This window comes from Zosterops lateralis (genome assembly GCF_965231275.1).
Source record: "Zosterops lateralis genome assembly, chromosome: 35".
Taxonomy (NCBI): domain Eukaryota; kingdom Metazoa; phylum Chordata; class Aves; order Passeriformes; family Zosteropidae; genus Zosterops; species Zosterops lateralis.
In genome coordinates, this window is record NC_139795.1 from 1,748,018 (window position 1) to 1,763,109 (window position 15,092).

The 15,092-nt window shown below is 50.9% G+C and overlaps 1 protein-coding gene across 2 annotated transcripts; it reads left to right on the plus strand.

Annotated features, from left to right (window-relative positions):
• The first annotated feature begins 433 nt into the window (after positions 1-433).
• On the plus strand, positions 434-15,080 carry GTF2H4 (general transcription factor IIH subunit 4). Of its 2 annotated transcripts, XM_083881701.1 has the most exons (16): positions 434-448; positions 544-699; positions 742-836; positions 1,088-1,239; positions 2,129-2,233; positions 3,901-4,032; positions 6,223-6,319; positions 7,275-7,363; positions 8,583-8,691; positions 9,412-9,480; positions 10,082-10,165; positions 10,832-10,988; positions 11,930-12,060; positions 12,517-12,564; positions 12,713-12,791; positions 13,784-15,080. In XM_083881701.1, the coding sequence occupies exons 4-16, from the start codon at positions 1,112-1,114 to the stop codon at positions 13,954-13,956; spliced, it is 1,401 nt and encodes a 466-aa protein (XP_083737827.1). In that variant the 5' UTR covers positions 434-448; positions 544-699; positions 742-836; positions 1,088-1,111; the 3' UTR covers positions 13,957-15,080. The 2 variants fall into 2 exon arrangements, with proteins under 2 accessions (XP_083737827.1, XP_083737828.1); XM_083881702.1 differs by lacking the exons at positions 434-448; positions 544-699; positions 742-836 and having other exon boundaries at positions 1,064-1,239.
• The last annotated feature ends 12 nt before the right edge of the window (positions 15,081-15,092 follow it).

Below are 15,092 nucleotides of genomic sequence, written 5' to 3' on the forward strand. Positions count from 1 at the left end.
GCTTTTTTTGGGGAGAAATTTGAGCTTTTTTTGGGGGGAAATTGGGGCTTTTTTGGGGGGGAAATTGGGGGGTTTTGGGGGAGAAATTGAGGAGTTTTGGGGAAAAAATTGGGGGTTTTTCGGGGGGAAATTGGGGCTTTTTGGGGGGAGAAATCGGGGATTTTTTGGGGGGAAATTCGGGATTTTTTTGGGGGAGAAATTGGGGATTTTTTTGGGGGAAATTGGGGAATCTTTGGGAGAAATTTGGGGCTTTTTAGGGGGGAAATTTGGGGGATTTTGGGGGGGTTTGGACGTAATTAGGGGTTTGGGGTTAATTAGGGGAATTTGGGGTAATTTGGGTTAATTGGGGGGTTTGGGGCAATGAGGGAATGGGGACAATTCCCCAGGTGCCCCAGGTGTAGTACAGGTGTGACACAGGTGTAGTACAGGTGTGCCCAGGTGTGCCCAGGTGTAATATAAATGCTATACAGGTGTGCCCAGGTGTAATCCAGGTGTTATACAGGTGCCTCAGGTGTGATGAAGGTGTAATCCAGGTGCCCCCAGGTGCCCCAGGTGCAATGGAGGTGTAATCCAGGTGTGCCCAGGTGTAATACAGGTGTTATACAGGAGTGGCCAGGTGTGATGGAGGTGTAATCCAGGTGTGCCCAGGTGTAATTTAGATGTCACACAGGTGTACCCAGGTGTGTCCAGGTGCCCCAGGTGTGCCCAGGTGTAATATAAATGCTATACAGGTGTGTCCAGCTTCAATGGAGGTGTAATCCAGGTGTGCCCAGGTGTGATGGAGGTGTAATCCAGGTGCCCCAGGTGTGATGGAGGTGTAATCCAGGTGCCCCCAGGTGTGCCCAGGTGTGATGGAGGTGTAACCCAGGTGCCCCCAGGTGTGCCCAGGTGTGATGAAGGTGTAACCCAGGTGCCCCAGGTGTGATGAAGGTGTAACCCAGGTGCCCCAGGTGTGATGAAGGTGTAATCCAGGTGTGCCCAGGTGCCCCCAGGTGTAATATAAATGCTATACAGATGTGCCCAGGTGTGCCCAGGTGTGATGAAGGTATAACCCAGGTGCCCCAGGTGTGATGAAGGTGTAACCCAGGTGCCCCCAGGTGCCCCAGGTGCGATGGAGGGGGCCGTGGCCCCGCGGGTGCAGCTCCAGTGCAAGAACCTGCAGGAATTCCTGAGGGGGCTCAGCCCCCCCACGCTGGACCGGCTCTACGGGCACCCGGCCACCTGTCTGGCTGTGTTCAGGTGAGCCAAAATCACCCCAAAATGACCCCAAAATTACCCCAAAATCGCCCAAAAATAACCCAAAAATATAACGTTGTGTTACCTGCCTGGCCGTCTTCAGGTGAGCCCAAAATGTCCCAAAAATTAACCTAAAATAACCCCAAAATAATTCTGAATTAAGCCCCAAAAATAGAGCCCAGTGCCACCGGCCTGGCCGTGTTCAGGTGAGCCAAAATCACCCCAAAAATCCTAAAAAAATCCCTAAGAAATCCCCAAAATTCCCCAAAAATCCTCCAAATTTCCCCCAAAAATTCCCCAAAAATCCCCCAAAAAATCCCCCAAAATTCCCTAAAAAAATCCCCAAAAATCCCCCAAAAATTCCCCAAAAATCCTCTAAAATCCCCCAAAATTCCCCAAAAATCCTCTAAAATCCCCCAAAATTCCCCAAAAGTCCTCCAAATTTCCCCCAAAAATCCCCCAAAAAATCCCCCAAAATTCCCTAAAAAATCCCCAAAAATCCCCCAAAAATTCCCCAAAAATCCCCCAAAATTCCCCAAAAATCCCCCAAAATCCCCCCAAAAATCCTCAAAAAATCCCCAAAATCCCCCCAAAAATCCCCCAAAAAATCCCCCAAAATTCCCTAAAAAAATCCCCAAAAATCCCCCAAAAATTCCCCAAAAATCCTCTAAAATCCCCCAGAATTCCCCAAAAATCCCCCAAAATCCCCCCAAAAATCCTCAAAAAATCCCCAAAAAATCCAAAAAAAATCCCAAAAAAATCTCTAAAAACTCCCAAAAAATCCCAAAAAATCCCTCAAAAAATCCCCAAAAATTCCCTAAAAAATCCCCAAAATTTCCCCCAAAATCAAAATCCTCAAAAATCCCCAAAGACCCCAAAATTCCATCCCCAGGGAGCTGCCGGGGCTGGCCCAGGCCGGGATCATGCGGATGCTGTTCCTGGAGCAGCCCCTGCCCCAGGCGGCCGTGGGGCTCTGGGTCAAGAAAGAGCACAGCAGGTGGGGCTGGGGGCAATTTTGGGGGGATTTGGGGGGTCTTGGGGGGTCCTGGGGTGGATTTGGGGGGGTTTTGGGGGGATTTTGGGGGGTCCTGGGGGAGTTTGGGGGAGAAATTTGGCATTTGGGGGAGAAATTCTGGGTCAAGAAATGGGACTGGGGGATTTGGGGGGTCCTGGGAGGGATTTGGGGGGTCCCTGGGGGTCCTGGGAGGGATTTGGGGAAGTTTTGGGGGGTCCTGGTGTGGATTTGGGGTCCTTGGGGTGGATTTGGGGGGGGTTGGGGGGTCCTGAAGAGGAAATTTGGGGATTGGGGGGGTATTTCTGGGTCAAGAAATGGGGCTGGGGGCTTTGGGGTGTCCTGGGGGGTTTTGGGGGGTCCCTGAGGGTCCCTGGGGTGGATTTTGGGGGGATTTTGGGGGTCCTGGGGGGGGGTTGAGGGGAGTTTGGGGGATAAATTTGGATTTGGGGGAAGAATTTATGGGTCAAGAAATGGGGCTGGGGGCTTTGGGGGACCTTGGGGTGGATTTGAGGGGTCCCTGGGGGTCTTGAGGGTCCTGGGAGAATTTTGGGGGGTCCTGGGAGGGATTTGGGGAAAAAAAATTTGGATTTTGCTGGGAGAAATTTGGGGTTTGGGGGCATTTCTGGGTCAAGAAAGAGCACAGCAGGTGGGGCTGGGGGAGAATTTGGGGGGTTTTGGGGGGTCTTGGGGGGTCCCTGGGGGTCCTGGGGTGGATTTGGGGGGGATTTGGGGGGTCCTGGGAGGGATTTGGGGGAGAAATTTGGATTTTGGAGGGAGAAATTTGGGGTTTGGGGGGACGTTTCTGGGTCAAAAAAGAGGGTGGGAAATGGGGCTGGGGGATTTGGGGGGTCCCTGAGGGTCCTGGGGGGGTTTGGGGGAGTTTTGGGGGGGTTTATGGGTGGATTTGGGGAGGAAATTTGGATTTTGAGGGGGAATTTATGGGACAAGAAATGGGGCTGGGGGCTTTGGGGTGTCCTGGGGGATTTTGGGGGCTCTCTGGGGAGGTTTTGGGGGGTCCTGGGATGGATTTAGGGGGTCCCTGGGGGTCCTGGGGTGGATTTGGGGATTTTTTTTGGTGTTTTTTGGGGAGGGTTTTTTTATGGGGGGGGTGTTGTGTCAGGTCTATATTGAGATTTATATTATTTATGTTTTTATTGTTTTGGGGTGTCTCAGGTGTATTTTGGGGTTATTTGGGGCTGGTTTTGGCCGTTTTGGGGCTGGTTTTGTCCATTTTGGGGCTGGTTTTGACCATTTTGGGGCCGTTTTTTCCATTTTGGGGCTGTTTTTATCCGTTTTTTGGTGTCTCGGGTCTATCTGGGGACGTTTTGGGGTATTTTTGGGTGTCTCAGGTGTATTTTGGGGCTGGTTTTGACCATTTTGGGGCTGGTTTTGTCTGTTTTGGGGCTGGTTTTGGCCGTTTTTTGGCATCTTAGGCGTATTTTGGGGTTATTTGGGGCTGTTTTTTTCCATTTTAGGGCTGGTTTTGACCATTTTGTGTCTATTTTTTTCCATTTTGGGGCTGTTTTTTACCATTTTGTGTCTGTTTTTGTCCATTTTGTGTCCGTTTTTTTCCGTTTTATGTCTGTTTTTGTCCGTTTTTTCTCACCTCGGATCTATTTTAGGAGGTTTTTGTTGTGTTTTCCCCCCAGGGAGCAGCAGCAGAGCCAGGAGGTGCTGCTGGAGCTGAGGCTGTGGCACCCCCACACCCTCCCGGGGGGGCTCCCGGGGGTGGCCCTGCACCCCAACTTCAAACACAACCTGCGCATCGCCCTGCTCGGGGGGTCAGCAAAATAGGGGGGAAAAATGGGGGAAAAATAGGGGGAGGAATGGGGAAAATATGGGGAAAAATTGGGAAAAAATAGGGGGAGGAAATGGAGAAAATATGGGGAAAATATGGGAAAAATATGGAGAGAAATTGGGGAAAAAATGGGAAAAAATAGGGGGAGGAATGGGGAAAAAAGTAAAAAAAATAGGGGAAAAAATGGGGAGAGGAATGGGGGAAATAAGGGGAAAAATATGGGGAGAAATTGGGGAAAAAATAGGGGGAGGAATGGGGAAAATATGGGGGAAAATATGGGAAAAAATGAGGGGGGATATGGGGAAAATATGGGGAAAATATGGGGGAAATATGGGGGGAATATGGTGACAAAATTGGGAAAAAGTAGGGGGAAGAATGGGGAATGTATGGGGGGAAATATGGGGGGAAATATGGGAAAAATTGTGGAAAATTTGTGGAAAAATTGGGGGAAATATGGGGAAAATATGGGAAAAAAATGTGGGGGAAAATGGGGAAAATATGGGAAAAAATGGGGGGGAAATGGGGAAAAAATATGGGGGAAAATTATGATAAAATAGGGGGGGAAATAATAGGAATATGGGAAAAAATAATGAAAACATAGGGGGAGAAATGGGGAAAATATGGTAAAAAAATGGAGGGGAAATGGGAGAAAAAAAAGGGAAAATGGGGGGGAAATGGGGAAAAATATGGGGGGAAATAGGAGGAAAATGGGGGAAAATTAGGGGGGGAAATGGGGAAAATATGGGGGAAATATGGGGAGAAATTGGGGAAAATATGGGGGAAAAATGGGGGAAAATTTGGTGAAAAATGGGGGAAAATAGATGGAAATATGGGGGGAAATGGGAGGGGAAATATGGGAAAAAATGGGGGGGAATGGGGAAAATAAGGGGGAAATATGGGGGAAAAATGGGGAAAATAGGGGGGAAATGGGGGAAATATGGGGGAAAAATGGGGGGAAATTGTGAAAATATAGGGGGGAAATGGGAGGAAAAATGGGGGAAAAATGGAAAAAAATTGGGAAAAAGTAGGGGGGAAATGGGGAAAATATGGGGGGAAAAATGAGGGAAAATGGGGGGAAAATTTGGGAAAAAATAAGGGGAAAAATGGGGAGAAATTCGGGAAAAAATGGGGAAAAATTGGGGAAAAAATGGGGAAAAATTGGGGAAAATATGGGGGAAAATAAGGGGGAATGTGGAAAAAATTGTGAAAAAATATGGAGAAAAATCAGGAAAATTGGGGGAAAATATGGGGAGAAATTGGGGAAAATATGGGGGGAAATATGGGAAAAATTGTGGAAAAATTGTGGAAAAACTGGGGGAAAAATGGGGGTAAATATGGGGGGAGAAAATGTGGGAAAAATGGGGGAAAAATATGGGGGGGAAATGGGGAAAATATGGGGGGAAAATGGGGGGAAATAAGAGAAAAATGTGGAAAAAATCGTAGAAAAATCGTGGAAATATGAGGAAAATAAGGGGGAAATATGGGGAAAATAAGGGGGAAATATGGGAAAAATTGTGAAAAAATAGAGGGAAAAATGAGGAAAATATGGGGGGAAAATGGGGAAAAAACAGGAAAAATATGGGAAAAAAGGGAAAAAAAAGGGAAGAAAAAATTGGGAAAAACTTTAGGGGAATAATAAAGAAAAACTTGTGGGTCTGGGGGTTTTCAAGGACACTTTTTGAGGGGCTTTTGAGTTTTTTTTGGGGTCCCAACCCCCTCAGAAACCCCAAATTTTGGTGTCCTGAGTGCGAATTTTATCACAAAGGTCTCAAAAAATGAGAATTTATGATGGAATTTTGGGGAATTTTGTCACTAATTACTCAAAAAATCAGAATTTATGATGGAATTTTGGGGAATTTTGTCACTAACGTCTCAAAAAATCAGAATTTTTGATGGAATTTTGGGGAATTTTATCACAAACTACTCAAAAAATCAGAATTTTGGGGAATTTTGTCACAAACTACTAAAAAAATCAGAATTTATGATGGAATTTTGGGGAATTTTGGGGAATTTTGGGGAATTTTGTCACAAACATCTCAAAAAATCAGAATTTATGATGGAATTTTGACCCATTTTGGGGACTTTACCAACCTGGGGGTTTTATGGGGCGATTTTTGGGGTTTTTGGGGGTCCCAGAGGCCTCAGAAATTCCAATTTTGGGGTTTTTGCCCAGGGGAAAAGCCTGGTCTGACGACACGGCCCCGCTGGGGCCCGACAGACACGCCCGGGACGTCCCAGCCCTGGATAAATACGCCGAGGAACGCTGGGAGGTGAAAGTTTGGGGGGTTTTTTAGAGTTTTTTGGGATTTTTTGAGGGGTTTTGGGGGGTTTTTTTGGGTGGGAGGTTGAAGGATTTTTTTGGGATTTTTTTTGGATTTTTTGGGGATTTTTTGGGGATTTTTGGGGATTTTTTGGGGATTTTTTTGGGATTTTGGGGGGATTTTTGGGGGGATTTTTGGGGATTTTGGGGGGTTTTTTTGTTTGTTTTTTTGGGGGGATTTTTGGGGATTTTTTGGGGGTTTTTGCGGTTTTTTAGGGGTTATTTGGGGGATTTTGGGTAAAAAAATAATTTTTTTAGGTGGTTTTGCACTTCATGCTGAGAGGTGAAAATTTGGGGAGTTTTTTAGGGTTTTTTTGGGATTTTTTTGGGGTTTTTTTGGGGGTGGGAGGTTGAAGGATTTTTTGGGGATTTTTTTGGGGATTTTTTTGGGATTTTTTTGGGGGGTTTTTTTTGGTTTTTTGGGGGATTTTTGGGGATTTTTTTGGGGATTTTTTTGGGATTTTTTTGGGGATTTTTTTGGGAATTTTTTGGGATTTTTTTTGGGATTTTTGGGGATTTTTGGGGGATTTTTGGGGTTTTTTTTTGTTTTTTTGGGGGGTTTTGGGGAGATTTTTTGGGGGATTTTTGGGGATTTTTTGGGGATTTTTGGGGGGGTTTTTTTGTTTTTTGGGGGGGTTTTGGGGAGATTTTTTGGGGGGATTTTTGGGGATTTTTGGGGGTTTTTTTGTTTTTTGGGGGGGGTTTGGGGAGGTTTTTTGGAGATTTTTTGGGGATTTTTTTGGGGATTTTTGGGGGGATTTTTTTTGCATTTTTTGGGGGATTTGGGGAGATTTCGGGTTAAAAAACCCCCCTTTTTTTAGATGGCTTTACACTTCATGGTGGAAGGCAAAATTTTAGGATTTTTCGCGGGTTTTTGGGTTTAAAAAACCCTTTTTTTTTTTCAGGTAGTTTTGCATTTCATGGTGGGGTCACCCAGCGCCGCCGTCAGCCAAGACCTGGCCCAGCTCCTGGTGCAGGCCGGGCTCATGAAAAGGTTTTTTTGGGGGAAAATTTGGGGGATTTTGGGGGTTTTAGGGGGTCCTGGGGATAATTGGGGAGAATTTGGGAGGATTTGGGGGGGATTTGAGACTTTTTTGAGGTTTTTTTGGGGGGTTTTGGGGAGGATTTTGGGACCTGCTGCAGCTCCTGGTGCAGGTCGGGCTCATGAAAAGGTTTTTTTTGGGGATTTTGGGGGAAATTTGGGGGATTTTGGGGAAAATTTGGGGGATTTTGGGGTTTTAGGGGGTCCTGGGGATAATTGGGAAGAATTTGGGAGGATTTTGGGGGGATTTAAAGGGGATTTGGGGGGTTTTGGGGAGGATTTTGGGGAGATTTGGGGGATTTTGGGCGGATTTTTGGGGAGGATTTTGGAGGGATTTTGGGTGGATTTTGGGGAGATTTCGGGGGGGATTTTGGGGAGATTTGGGGAGGATTTTGGAGGGATTTGGGGGGATTTTTGGGTGGATTTTGGGAGGATTTTGGGGGGATTTTGTGGAGGATTTTGGGGAGATTTCAGGGGGATTTTGGAGGGATTTTTGGGAGGATTTTGGTGGGATTTTTGGGAGGATTTCGGAGGATTTTTGGGGGGATTTTTGGGAGATTTTGGGGAGATTTGGGGAGGATTTTGGGAGGGATTTTGAGGAGATTTGGGGAGGATTTTGGGTGGATTTTGGGTGGATTTTGGAGGGGATTTGGGGGAGGATTTTGGGGGGATTTTTGGGGAGATTTTGGGTGGATTTTAGGGAGATTTGGGGGGAATTTTGGGGAAATTTAAGGAAGTTTTAGGGACTTTTAAGGGGGATTTTGGGGGCTCTAATTTTAAAAACATTTCCCTCCTATTTTGGTTGTTTCTCTGACTCCCCCTCCCCAAATTTTGGGGGTCCCCAGCGAGGGGGGGGGGGGAACTCTCATCCATCCCCTCCCTCTGAGAATTTGGGGGTTTTGGGGAGGATTTTGGGGGGATTTTGAAGGGATTTTGGGGAGATTTTGGGGGGATTCGGGGGGGATTTTGGGGGGATTTTTGGGCGGATTTCGGGGGGACTTTGAGGGGATTTTGGGGGGGATTTGGGGGAAATTTCGGTGGGATTTTGGGGAAATTTAAGGAGGTTTTAGGGAGTTTTAAGTGGGATTTTGGGGGCTCTAATTTTAGAGACATTTCCCTCCTATTTTGGTTGTTTCTCTGACTCCCCCTCCCCAAATTCTGGGCTCCCCAGCGAAGGGGGGGAGCCCCCCTGCATCACCTCGGCCGGGTTCCAGTTCCTGCTCCTCGACACCCCAGCCCAGCTCTGGTTCTTCATCCTGCAGTACCTCAGGGGGGCCGAGGTCAGGGGGGACCCCAAAAATATCTTAAATTATTTTTTGGGGGGTCCTAAAGCCTTAAAATTTATGAATTCCCTAAAAAAAAGCCAAAATTCACAACCCCCGTTGGGGTTTTGATCTTCCAGGAGGTGCTGGGGGGGAAAATTTTGGGGTGGGAGGGTTTTAAAATTTGGGGAGGGGTCCCAAAAATTTATGGGAGGGGTCCCAAAATTTAGGGGGGGTCCTAAAATTGAGGGGGGTCCCAAAATTTTGGGGGAGAGTCCCAAAATTTGGGAGGTGGGGGTCCCAAAAACTGGAGGGAGGGTCTCAAAAAATTGAGGAGGGTCTCAAAATTTAGGGAGGGTTCCCAAAAAATTGGGGGGGAGTCCTAAAAATTTGGGGAGGGGGTCCTAATAATTTGGGAGGGTCCCAAAAAATTGGGGAGGGAGGTTCCAAAAATTGAGGGGGGGGGGGGGTGTCTCAAAAAATTTGGGGAGGGTCCCAAAAACTGGGGGGAGGGTCCCAAAAATTGGGGAGGGTCCCAAAATTTAAAAGGGTTCCCAAAATCTGGGGGAATTCCCTAAAATTTGAGGGAGGTTTCCCCAAAATTTGGTGGGTTTTTTCCCCCAAATTTGAGGATTTTGTCAAAATCTGGGGGAAGTTCCCGAAATTTTGGGGGTGGGGGATTCTCCAAAAATGGTGGGACCCCCCAAAAAAACTGCCCCCTGTGCCCCCCCCCCCCAGGCTCGGGGGATGGACCTGGTGGAGATTTTGTCCTTCCTGTTCCAGCTGAGCTTCTCCACCCTGGGCAAGGTGGGACTGGGAGGACTGGGAGGGACTGGGAGGGACTGGGGGGATACTGGGAGCACTGGGACGGACTGGGAGGGGATTGGGATGGACTGGGAGGGACTGGGAGGGACTGGGATGGGACTGGGATGGGACTGGGATGGACTGGGATGGACTGGGAGGGACTGGGATGGGACTGGGAGGGACTGGGATGGAACTGGGGGGGACTGGGAGGGACTGGGAGGGACTGGGATGGAACTGGGGGGGACTGGGAGGGGAATGGGAGAGGATTGGGAGGGACTGGGAAGGACTGGGAGGGACTGGGGGGGAATTGGGAGGGGGTTGAGGGTAACTGGGAGAGACTGGGTTAGACTGGGAGGGACTGGGAGGGAATTTGGAGGGACTGGGAGGTTACTGGGCTGAATTGGGATGGACTGGGATGAACTGGGAGGTGATTAGGAGGTAACTGGGATGGAGTGGGAGGTGACTGGTCTGAACTGGGAGGTGACTGGGCTGAACTGGTCTGAACTGGGAGTGTTCCAGGATTGTTTCCTGCAGAACTGGGAGGATATTTTGGCTGTTACTGGGGTGAACTGGTCTGAACTGGTGTGAACTGGGGACGTTCCAGGACTACTCTGTGGAGGGGATGAGCGAGTCCCTGCTGACCTTCCTGCAGCACCTGAGGGAGTTCGGGCTGGTCTTCCAGAGGAAGGTGGGACTGGGAGCACTGGGATGGACTGGGAGGGACTGGGATGGACTGGGATGGACTGGGAGGGACTGGGAGGGACTGGGATGGACTGGGATGGACTGGGAGGGACTGGGAGGGACTGGGATGGACTGGGAGGGACTGGGAGGGACTGGGAGGGACTGGGATGGACTGGGATGGACTGGGAGGGACTGGGAGGGACTGGGAGGGACTGGGATGGACTGGGAGGGACTGGGAGGGACTGGGAAGGGACTGGGAGGGACTGGGAGGGACTGGGAGGGACTGGGAGGGACTGGGAAGGGACTGGGAGAGACTGGGGGGTGACAGGATTGACCCTGGGGACACTTGGGGACCCCTGGGGGACACTTGGCGACACTGGGGGGTGACAGGACTGACCCTGGGGACATTTGGGAACATTTAGGGACACTTGGGGACAATTCTTAGCCCCTTGGGGACACTGAGGGGTAACAGGACTGACCTTGGGGACACTGGGGACACTGGGGACACCTGGGGGACACCTGGGGACACTTGGGGACAATTCTTAGTCACTTGGGGACACTGAGGGGTGACAGGATTGACCCTGGGGACACTGAGGGGTGACAGAACTGACCCTGGGGGACACTTGGGGACATTTGGGGACACCTGGGGACACTGTGACGTCACTGTCCCCAGCGGAAGTCCCGTCGGTTCTACCCCACCCGCCTGGCCATCGCGCTGGCCTCGGGGACAGCGGGGACACCGGGGGGGACGCTGGGGACAGCGGGGACAGAGCCCGACAGCCACGGCTTCGTCCTGGTGGAGACCAACTACCGCATCTACGCCTACACAGGTGACACACCTGGGGACACCTGGGGACACCTGGGAACACACCTGGGGACAGCTGGGGACACCTGGGGACACCTGGGGACACCTGGAGACAGCTGGGACACACCTGGGGACAAATGGGGACACACCTGGGACAGTTCCATCACCACTTGTCACCCCTCATGTCACCTCCTTGTCACCCTTGGTCCCACAATGTCCCCTGTGTTTCTATGTCCCCATTAATGTCCCCAGCCCCACCAATGTCCCCCAATGTCCTCAATGCTCCCACTGTCCCCAATGTCCCCAGTGTTCCCCAATGTCCCCAATGTCCCCAATGTCACCTGTGTCTCAATGTCCCCAATATCCCCACTGTCCCCAATGTCCCCAAACCCCATTGGTGTCCCCACTGTCCCCAATGTCCCCCAATATCCCCAATGTCCCTGCTGTCCCCAATGTCCCAATGTCACCTGTGTCTCAATGTCCCCCAATGCCCCAATGTCCCCAAACCCCCTCAGTGTCCCCACTGTCCCCAATATCTCAATGTCCCCAATGCCCCCATTGATGTCCCCACTGTCCCCTATGTCCCTGATGTCCTCAAACCCCCTCGGTGTCCCTATTGTCCCCAATGTCCCCCATGTCCCCATTGTCCCCAATGTCCCCAAATGACCCCAATATCCCCCATGCCCCCAATGTCCCCAATGTCCCCAATATCCTCACTGTTCCAATATCCCCAAATGTCCCCATTGATGTCCCCTCTGTCCCCAATATCCCCAATGTCCCCCATGTCCCCAAATGACCCCAATATCCCTAATGACCCCAATGTCCCCAAATCCCCTCGGTGTCCCCACTGCCCCCAATATCTCCAATATCTCAATGTCCCCATAGATGTCCCCACTGTCCCCACTGTCCCCAATGTCCTCCAATGTCCCCCCTGATGTCCCCCGTTGGTGTCCCCAATGTCCCCAGACTCGGAGCTGCAGGTGGCCCTCATCGCGCTCTTCTCGGAGCTGCTCTATCGCTTCCCCAACCTGGTGGTGGCACAGGTGACAAGGGACAGCGTGCAGGCCGCCATCGCCAACGGCATCACCGCCGACCAGGTGACACTGGGGACACCAGGGACAGCAGTGGGGACACTGGGGACAGCAATGGGGATGTGGGGACATTGGGGACATCAATGGGGACACTGGGGACATCGAGGACGTCAGTGGGGACAGCAATGGGGACATTGGGGACATCAATGAGGACATTGGGGACATCAATGGGGACACTGGGGACATCAGGGATGTCAGTAGGGACAGCAATGGGGACATGGGACATCAAGGACAGAAATGGGGACATGGGGATGTGGGATATGGGACATTTGGGACACTGGGGACATTGGAGACATCAATTGGGACACGGCAATGTCAATAGGGACAGCAGTGGGGACACTGGGATGTAGGGATGTTGGGGACATTGGAGACATTGGGAACATTAATGGGGACACTGGGGACACTGGGGACATTTGGGGACACTGGGGGACAGCCCCAGTGACACCCCGGGTGTCCCCACAGATCATTCACTTCCTGCGCACTCGCGCCCACCCCACCATGGCCAAACAGGTGAGGGGGACCCTTGGGGGGTCCCAAAATCCATTTTTGGGGGGGTCCTGTCTCTCTGCCTGCACTGTCCTTGTCCCCACTGTCCCCATGTCCCTCTGTCCCCATGTCCCCTGTGTCCCCATGTCCCCACTGTCCCCTGTGTCCCCAGACCCCGGTGCTGCCCCCGACCATCACTGACCAGATCCGGCTCTGGGAGCTCGAGCGGGACCGGCTGCGCTTCTCCGACGGTGAGACACTGTCCCCAAGTGTCCCCAGAGTGTCCCCAAAGTGTCCCCAGAGTGTCCCCAGGGTGTCCCCAAAGTGTCCCCAGAGTGTCCCCAAAGTGTCCCCAGGGTGTCACCAATGTGTCACCAGGAAGGTGTCCCCAAAGTGTCACCAAGGTGTCCCCAGGGTGTCCCCAAAGAGTCACCAGAGTGTCCCCAGCATGTCCCCAGGGTGTCCCCAGGGTGTCCCCAGAGTGTCCCCAAAGTGTCCTCAAGGTGTCCCCGGAGTGTCCCCAATGTGTCCCCAGGGTGTCACCAAAGGAGTCACTGGGTATCCCCAAGGTGTTCCCAAAGTGTCCCCAGGGTGTCCCCAAGTGTCCCCAGAGTGTCCCCAGGGTGTCCCCAAGTGTCCCCAGGGTGTCCCCAGGGTGTCACCAAGGAGTCACCAGGGAGGTGTCCCCAAGGTGTTCCCAAAGTGTCACCAGGGTGTCCCCAAACTGTCCCCAGGGTGTCACCCATGGGGGAGGTGACACCCAGGCCATGTCCCCAAGGGGAAAGTGACAATGCTGGGGATGTCCCCAGGGGAGAAATGACAACCCCGGGGATGTCCCCAAGGGGGAGGTGACTCCACAAAGGGGGAGGTGACAACCCTGTGGGTGTCCCCAAGAAGAAATGCCACCCTGGTGGTGTCCCCAAGGGGACAGATGACACCTCAGGGGGAAAAAGCCACCCCTGTGGGTGTCCCCAAGGGGAAAAGCCACCCCTGGTGGTGTCCCCAAGGGGACAGATGACACCCCAGGGGATAAAGCCACCCCTGTGGGTGTCCCCAAGGGGACAGATGACACCCCAGGGGAAAAAGCCACCCCTGGCTGTGTCCCCAAGGGGAAAAAGCCACCCCTGGCTGTGTCCCCAGGGGAAAAAGCCACCCCTGGTGGTGTCCCCAAGGGGACAGATGACACCCCCGGTGGTGTCCCCAAGGCTCTGTGCCCCTGACCCCCCTGCTGTCCCCATTCCAGGTGTGCTGTACAACCAGTTCCTGTCCCAGGTGGATTTCGAGGTGCTGCGGGACCACGCCCGGGCCCTGGGCGTGCTGGTCTTCGAGAACCCGGCCCGGCGCCTCATGGTGGTCACCCCCGCCGGCCACCCCGACGTCAAACGCTTCTGGAAGAGGCAGAAACACAACGCCTGAGCCACAAAACCCCAAAATATCCAAAATCCCCGAGTTTGGGAGGTTAAAAATGGCAAAATTACGGAGTTCGGGAGCCCAAAAAGCTCAAAATCCGGGTGTTTGGGAGCCCAAAATCAACCAAATCCCAGAGTTTGGGATCCTAAAAACTCCAAAATCCCAGAAATTATGGAGTTTGGGATCCTAAAAACAAAACAAAACAAAACAAAACAAAAAAAAAAACCCAAATTCCTGGAATATGGGAACCCAAAAACCTTGAAATCCCCAAATTTGGGGTCCAAAAACTCCCAAATTTGGGATTCCTGGGCCACCCCGACGTCAAACGCTTCTGGAAGAGGCAGAAACACAATGGCTGAGCCCCAAAACACCCCAAAAAAATCAAATTCCGGAGTTCGGGAGCTTAAAAATGGCGAAATTACGGAGTTTGGGAGCCGAAAAACTGCGAAATTTGCAAAATTCTGGAGTTTGGGAGCCCAAAAAGCCCAAAATCCGTGTGTTTGGGAGTCCAAAATCGACCAAATTCTGGAATTTGGGATCCTAAAACCCACAAAATCTCAGAAACTTCTGAGTTTAGGATTCCAAAAATCAAAAAAACCCAAATTCGTGGAGTTTGGGAGCTTAAAAATCCTAAAATTCCAGAGTTTGGGAGCCCAAAAACTTGGAAATTTGCAAAATTCTGGAGTTTGGGAGCCCAAAAATTTGTCCCTTTTTTTTTTTGTAAAAAAATGTGATTTTTTTTGGGAAGGTTTTTTTGTAGTAAAAATGTTTTGAGAAAAAAAAAAAAAAAAAAGTGAAGTTTTGAGAACGAAGTGAAAAATCCCTGAGGGAAAACGAGATTTTTGTGGGGGAGATTTGATGGGAAAATTTCACATTTTGCGGGAGGAAAACGGGCATTTATGAGGGGAGTTGGTACCGGGGACATTTCTGAGGGGAAAAAATCACGGTTTTGGAGAAAAACAGCGCGGAATTCTCAGGGAGGAATCGGATCGATGGATTTTGAGGGGAAAAAAAGGAAAATACTTGAATTTTTGCCCTCATTTTTTGTTTTAAGCCGCGCTCCTCCACGCGCCCTTACGGTAAACCGCCCCTCGCTCTCGCGCCATTACGGTAAGAACCGCTCCGTGGGCGGAGCCCCGCGA